At 40.7% G+C, this 7023-nt stretch overlaps 1 protein-coding gene across 1 annotated transcript; it reads right to left on the bottom strand.

Annotated features, from left to right (window-relative positions):
- Positions 1-4574: 4574 nt before the first annotated feature.
- Positions 4575-5200, bottom strand: ctxnd1 (cortexin domain containing 1; the record flags this gene model as incomplete). The annotated part of the gene is made up of 2 exons (XM_080509493.1): positions 5144-5200; positions 4575-4823 (listed from the first exon to the last, which is right to left on the bottom strand). Exon 2 carries the CDS (start codon positions 4755-4757, stop codon positions 4575-4577), a length of 183 nt encoding a protein of 60 aa, XP_080365619.1. The 5' UTR covers positions 4758-4823; positions 5144-5200.
- Positions 5201-7023: the final 1823 nt, after the last annotated feature.

Below are 7023 nucleotides of genomic sequence, written 5' to 3'. Positions count from 1 at the left end.
GCGTGTATTCTCGGAACATTAGAGGAGAAAACAAGCAGAAAAGGAGTTCACTCAGTCCTCACTTTCTTTCGACTCCTCACTTTGATTCTGCTCCAAGTCGTGCTGCAGACTCAGACATAGGCTAACAAGGCTCAGCCGTCGTACTGTGATGTGCTGAGCTCTGGCAATGTTGAAGTGAAGCTTCCAGTGTGTCCCTGCTTCCCTGTTGAGGCTCAAAACTGCATCAAATATCTTATCATGATCTTTCTCAGAGCCCATTGCAGTAGCTGAGATCCTTTTTACATGTAACTTAATTTATATAGTGCAAAAATAAATTGCATTTGGGGAATTTGTTGTGTTTCATTAATGAGGTCACTTCCTGGTGTACAATAAGCTAATTTAAATATGCAGATCACATGATCTCTGTGTAGTATCTGGCTTGATTTGACATATGGGGACAAAGTCAGAGTGCGATGAAAATACCCTCACACTGAGAGATAACATGGAAACTTAACATTGAAAGAGTCTGGAATACAAACATGGGATCTCTTGGCTGAGAGGGGAGAGTGCTAACCAATAGCTACACCAATGAGCGACTTAGGTCTCATTTATGCGACGTTTCAAATGAAAACTCGTAATTTTCAAACAGATCCGAACCTGCAAAGGTATCACCTCAAGTCTGCTTCTAATGACATTAGGCCCTGTTTCCACGGAGATGGTGGTGAACATTTCCAAAAAAAATGTGTTTTGAGTGGCTCTGAGTACTGCTGTCATGTAAACGAACAACAACACAACAAAGATTTCCATTTGCACTTGAAACTGTTGTGTAAATGGGGCCTAACTTCCTATTGTGTCTCCTAGATAATTGCTTTAAATTGATTTTCATATTAAAACTCCTCCACACAAGCCAGAACTTTCCAGATGCTGTGTTAGTTTGTGATGACAGGTGCTCCAGACTCCCACACATCAAAGGAAAAGGTTGAAGAAGGTATGAACCGTTTCCTGGTACCCAGTCTGCAGTAAAATGGACTGTGAAGGCCAGAGAGACATTAGCTGGAGTCTCCCACGTGCTCGGATGCATACTGAACGCTGTCAATGGCGCCCTGTGCCACGATAAGCATGCTTAACATGAGAGAATAGATGACCTTTCCATAGGCGCAGAGCGGCGGAGAACAAGAGGCCGTCTGCACTCAGCCAAGGTTAAAAGCAGGAGAGGAAACGGGACACTGTTTAATTGTCAAGTCAAATTAAATGACTGTTTTACATTCTCACAATGTAGAGCCGGGCTCATTATCATACTGTATGTACCTTGAACTTGACCTTCAAAGCCCTGTGGATCTCTGTATGTGCGAAGTGCGTCCTGGACTCAGAGCAGATTTTCCTCTCTGTACCATGTAGCCTATTATGCAAGTCACAAGTTGATGAGAAAAGACCTCAAGGATCGCAGACGCTTAACAATGAGTGAGATATTTTTGTTCAGTTCAATTGCATTCCTTAGAAAAATGAAACACAGAAACAATGGTAGTTCTGGCTGATTTTACAATCACAATAGATTTATTGTACTGCAGTCCAGTCTGATTGATTAAATCATTCATTCATTCATTCATTCATTCATTCATTCATTCAAACGTCCAAGGATCAGTTTCCGCTGCAACATTTTCAAGTGAAAATGCTTTTATTTTTTTCATTTCAGAAAAGTTGTTGCATTTCCATAGCAACATTTTGAAGACGATGTCCTTTTACATGGAAATGGCCAAAATACATAAAACAATATATTTAGCATGTTGGGCCACTAGTGGGTGCTGTTGTTTGGTTTTGTAATGAAACTGCTATTGGCCGCAATTGTTGTTATTGTCCGTGTGTCTACTCACTGCATGTGCAGAAGAACTATTTACGATGGCCCGGGTGCAAATACACAGTAACAGAATTTCAGAAAACTTGCATTTTTCCCCAGTTCCCATGCAGAGTGTTTTCAAAAAGTTACACCTTGGTTACCTTTTCAAAAGGTAGCCTTTTCAGAGGCCCTGAGCATGGTTGTGGTCTAAACCGATGCCCAAAACATAACAAAGATTTTCAGTTTTCACTCAAAAACACTGTTGTATAGACAGGGCCCACGTTTATTCCACAAATGCAACTCTGGACTTTACATCAGATTTAACTACCTTCATTGACATTTTTGAGCTATTCCTGTATTTGAAAATTGAAAATCTGTCTCAGCTGAAGCAGCTCTGAGCTACAGAAAGAACTATTTTTGTTCAAGTAGATGTGAAATATCAGAAATGTTTCTGTACTATTATGTTAAGGTTGTCCATACTTGTGGCTCAGACATCGATCAGATCATGATTTAGGGCTGTTTGATGCAGAAGACGAAGGCCTTTCAAAGTATGAAACGACTGTCTACTTGGTTTGCAGTGTGCTGTGAGGTGGCTGCACATAATTCTTGATGTAACATCAAAAATGGAAAAAAAAACAAAACATGGAAATGGAAAAAAAAAACATGGAAATGGAAAAAAAAAACACTTCTCACATCTTCTACCACTTTTCTTTAATGGATATTTAAGATCACCATAAAGCAATACATACAACTTAAACTACTTCCCTGTTTCCTCACGCTAATGTGCCACTTTACCCTCTGGGTATCAGGTTGTCCTAGAAATCGGAAGTAAAGGGATTTGTGGCTGATGTGGAACTCAGCACAGTCACGGAATGGCTCTTTTCTGTTTGACAGTAAGCATAGGCACTTCATTACATGCAACCACGATCATCTCAGAGATGATGAATAGTGTCGATTCAGATCGGCAAATAACAGCAGCAAGAAAAACCCAAGTGGATGCTGAATTTAAAGACAGGCAAAGCAAACAAATAGCGTGACAGGTGATGCTGCCCTGAGCTGGGACTCATTGGACAAGATTGGATGCCTGCGAGGACATGCTCTGGTAGCAGCAGAAACAAGCATGACCGCTGCCGGAACAGCCAAACGGCTGCAGATCGTCTGTTTATGTCCACTGTGGAGACCCAGACAAGCAACTACAAGTCAATCAAGTCAGAATTACTTAGAAAACATACAAAAACATCTGCATGTGTGCTTTACAGAGAAACAGCAACTCGAAGGCCACCTCCCCGGACTCTGCATGTTGTGTGACTTAAAGGGACGTTCCTGTAATTTGGCATTGCAAGTTAAAGGGTCCGGCCGATATTGAAGCAGAAGAGGTGCAAACACTTCACCAGGAACCCAAGGAACAAACTCAGAAGGGACATTTCCCCAAATGCAACAACTGTTTTACATTTGGTTTATGGTAAAGTAAGTTTGAATCTAAAGTACATAAGTACCAGCTACTGAATGATATGACTTTCCCAGGAGCTAAAGCTTGTTTCATCACATTATTCTGACATATAGTCTGTGAGACCACCAAGTTAGCATAAGTAGTAGAGTTTTAAGCCAAGTAACAGTTTAGTCTTTTCCCTACATAGGAAACTGAACAAAGCAGAGCACAAATCAGAACTATGAAAACTGATATTGATCGTATTAACAGTTTAAATTATATAAATTAATGTTTGGATTGAATGGATGGAAATACAGAATGTTCAAGAATCAAATCTGATGTATTTAAATGGGAAGGCATTTGTATGTCGACTTCAGAAAAAGTATTCCGACTGATTTGCTCAGTGATAATCAAACTTTCTGATCAGTACAGATAATGCTGACCCACCCAATTTACTCGATGCAAAAACAGTAGATCCTGACTTTAGGAGCATCAATGTTCTACTTGTGTACATGATCTAACAAAACAATAATTCCAAATGTGCATAAATAACATGGCTAACATGATATTCCAATTTGAAAGTACAGATTTTTGATGTATTTTTCACAATTAAGGCAAAACCTCCGCAGTAAAGCCTCTGAACCTTCCCACTGTTACATCTTCAGTCTTATTTTGTATTCTCAGTCTGTAACAACATAAAGGGAAAGCGCGAACGCCAGCATCCACCTGCCATGACTGATTGTGTTTCTTTGAATGTATGGCAGCTCCAGGGACTACTGAGACAACTCTGGGCAGATACAAAAAAATCCAAGTTGGTGTGCTTTGCTGGGTAGTTGTAATAGTAATCCTCCATCAGAGGGTTTTCTCTTGCAGCAGCCCCCCACTTCCTTTCTCCTTGTAGTTATTCCATGTATTGATCTAACAATCTTTACTTATTGTCCTCAGCATGCGCTTGGATTTCTTTCATATTTGTGCCTGTTTGTAAAAGGATTTCTCCACTCTGAAACAAAAGAAATAGCTGTGCAGTGTGAGCTTCATCAAGTGACTTCAGACCAAGTTACACACATACATACTCTGAAGTGCTTCAACATTTAGAAAAACTGAAATGTTTCAACATTATTAAACATTCCTAAATGAGAAAATTCCATTTATTTTTAATATATCAGTGTGCTTAAACTGTTTTTATCTCGTTTCCAAATGGAAACATCTGTACTTCCATGCCGTGGAGTCCATGAAGCCCCCTCCTGCTCCGAGATGTCTGCTGGTTTGGTCATTTGTTGTTGCCGGCAGGAACACACATATACATTCACTGCATATGTGTGTTTGGGTGTGTCAGTCGTCTAGGTGCTGCTCCTCCCAGGTGGAGGTGGGGATGGCGCTGTACGGGTCCATTATGACCTTGGCGCAGCGGATGATCATGGCCATCAGCAGCAGGCAGAGGAAGGCGATGCAGGCCAGAGTCAGACCCTGATCCACATCCACGTAGTCTGGCTCTGTAGTGCCCTCCACCTCCATGACTGCTGGCGTCGGCTGCTGTCCTCAGACGTGGCCACATGCCCTGCTACCATGCTGACGACCCGACTGGAGGCACACAAGAGGGGAGAGGAGGGTACTGGTGAATCTTAGGGGCACAGATTCAGGCTACGTTTACACAACAATGGTTTAAAACGGAAAACTTTTGCATAGTTTTGGTTTTCCGTTTACACGACAACAATGGTCGGAACCACTGAAAATGCAATATCTCTGTGGAAACGGGAAAACGCAACTTTTCTGAAACGAAATACATAATCCTTCATTAATTACACAGGGCATTTAAAAAGAATCAAAATAAAGATTTGATTAAGCCAAATGTAAAATCAATGCACTTTTTGAGGGAAACCTTAATAAAGGAACAGGCAAACCTGATTTCCTCAGACAGGTCATCCCAGAGTCTGTTCACCCTGCAAACCGTCTGGATCCTCCAGAGTTCAGCCAGGTCGCCTGAAACAGATGACAGAGTCCATCTGATCATCCTCAAACAACAGAAACAACTGAAAGATGAGAGAGGTATATACATGTGAAAGAGGACATCAACTCTCTTGTTGAGATTTGATTATTATGCATCTTCCAGATCTTTCTTTTCCACCTTGTTAACAGTGTTTTTATTGTTCTCATGAATTACTTCTGGTGTTGTGTGATTGCTGTGTATTATGTTCATGGCAACGGCAGACACATGATTGTATGATCAGTTTGCTAATCATCTTCCCTTGGATCATATTGGTGCTGACAAGTGCCAATATGATCCTAAACATCCTAAAAGAGCTACAGTTTTAGAGATGCCCTGTCCAGGTTGTCAATGCCTTATGCTTGCCCATTTCCTGGTTCTAACACAGCGTCTAATTGGATAATCACTGTTATTCATTTCATGGCAGTGGTGATATGGCTGATTATGTAAATCGAGCCGTCATAAGCTCATCTGGTACACATTGAAATGCTTTAGATGTTGATAACACAGAAGCCTTTGCATTATACAGTGCATTCATACAATCTCAAGGCCAAGCACTCATCCAAGGTAAATCCCTATAGCTCCACTTTGGAGGTTTACCTTTAAGCTTTCAGTTTAAACTATTAGTTCACATACAGTACAATGAAAGTCTCCTACTTTAAAGCTGTGTCAAAAGTTCAGTTGAATTTTAATGAGACTGTAGTAATCATAGTGCAGGTCTCAATGCACTCGACATGGTCAGGTCAAGACCTAACTGAGCGAATTTAAGTAATTTCGCCTTGTGTGAACTTTGGGCAATGTCAGCCGGCATGCAGGGAAATGCGTTTTCTTTCTTTCTTCTTCTTTTTTTTTTTTTTACATTTTTCTACATTATTAAACACCAGCCAGTGAAACTACTGTATGCTTTTAGATTCAAGCAGGGAAGAAGGAAGGTTTTAAACAAAGTAAACTGTTGACTTTATTAACAACTTTGCTGAAGGCTCACCAAGTAGTAGATATGGTTGAATTCAGAATAATAAATGCTGGAAACAAATGTAAGTCAATACAACCTCAATAAAAGGCATGAATGCACAATGTCTTGTCTGGTACAGGAAAGCATCTTCGTGGACTGAAGAGGCACAATGTGAAGGTGATCTAACAACGTAAAGTACCATCAATATTCACAATGCATGCAAAGTGTGCAAAAGCCTAGGAATTAAAGTCCCGTTGTTTCACAGTGATTTGTCTTGACTATGGCGCTCCATAAATCCATGCTCTGCCGCTCTGAGATAAGCTACATTATCCAGAGTGAAGAATTAAAGGGCAGCACAGAGAGAATGAAACAGCAGTGCTTTTTTACCTTCACTGTTTCTGTTTGTCCTTCTGCTTTGAATAAATTAGAACATTAACTGGGACCATGGTCAGGATTAACCTGGCTGAAGGGAAACACTAAAACAGATGGTTTGAAGCCAGCTACCATGTTTCCTCAGTTTCTATTTAATCCTGTGGATGGCAATGTTTTTACTGGATATGGATGATTTCATACTCTACATCGTGTACATTTAGGGGCAGATCCAGAAGTAGTCAGAACTGGGTCAGACATTTGCACGTTGTTATCTAGGGTCTGATTGACCTGATTCATTAGGTGAACACTTGTGAACTATTAAAGATCTCCTTGATGAAGGCAGCTGCAACAGGATCCCCTCAGTATTTAAACAAAACAACCCTTGTCTGATCCCAGTACTTATCATAGGGTACAATCACAGCTTTCATAGCCTCATCCTGGTATGCAAACTAAGACTGGCCGAATCGCAGATA

The sequence above is a fragment of the Blennius ocellaris genome, assembly GCF_963422515.1.
Source record: "Blennius ocellaris genome assembly, chromosome: 1".
Taxonomy (NCBI): domain Eukaryota; kingdom Metazoa; phylum Chordata; class Actinopteri; order Blenniiformes; family Blenniidae; genus Blennius; species Blennius ocellaris.
This window is presented reverse-complemented; position numbering and strand designations above follow the sequence as displayed.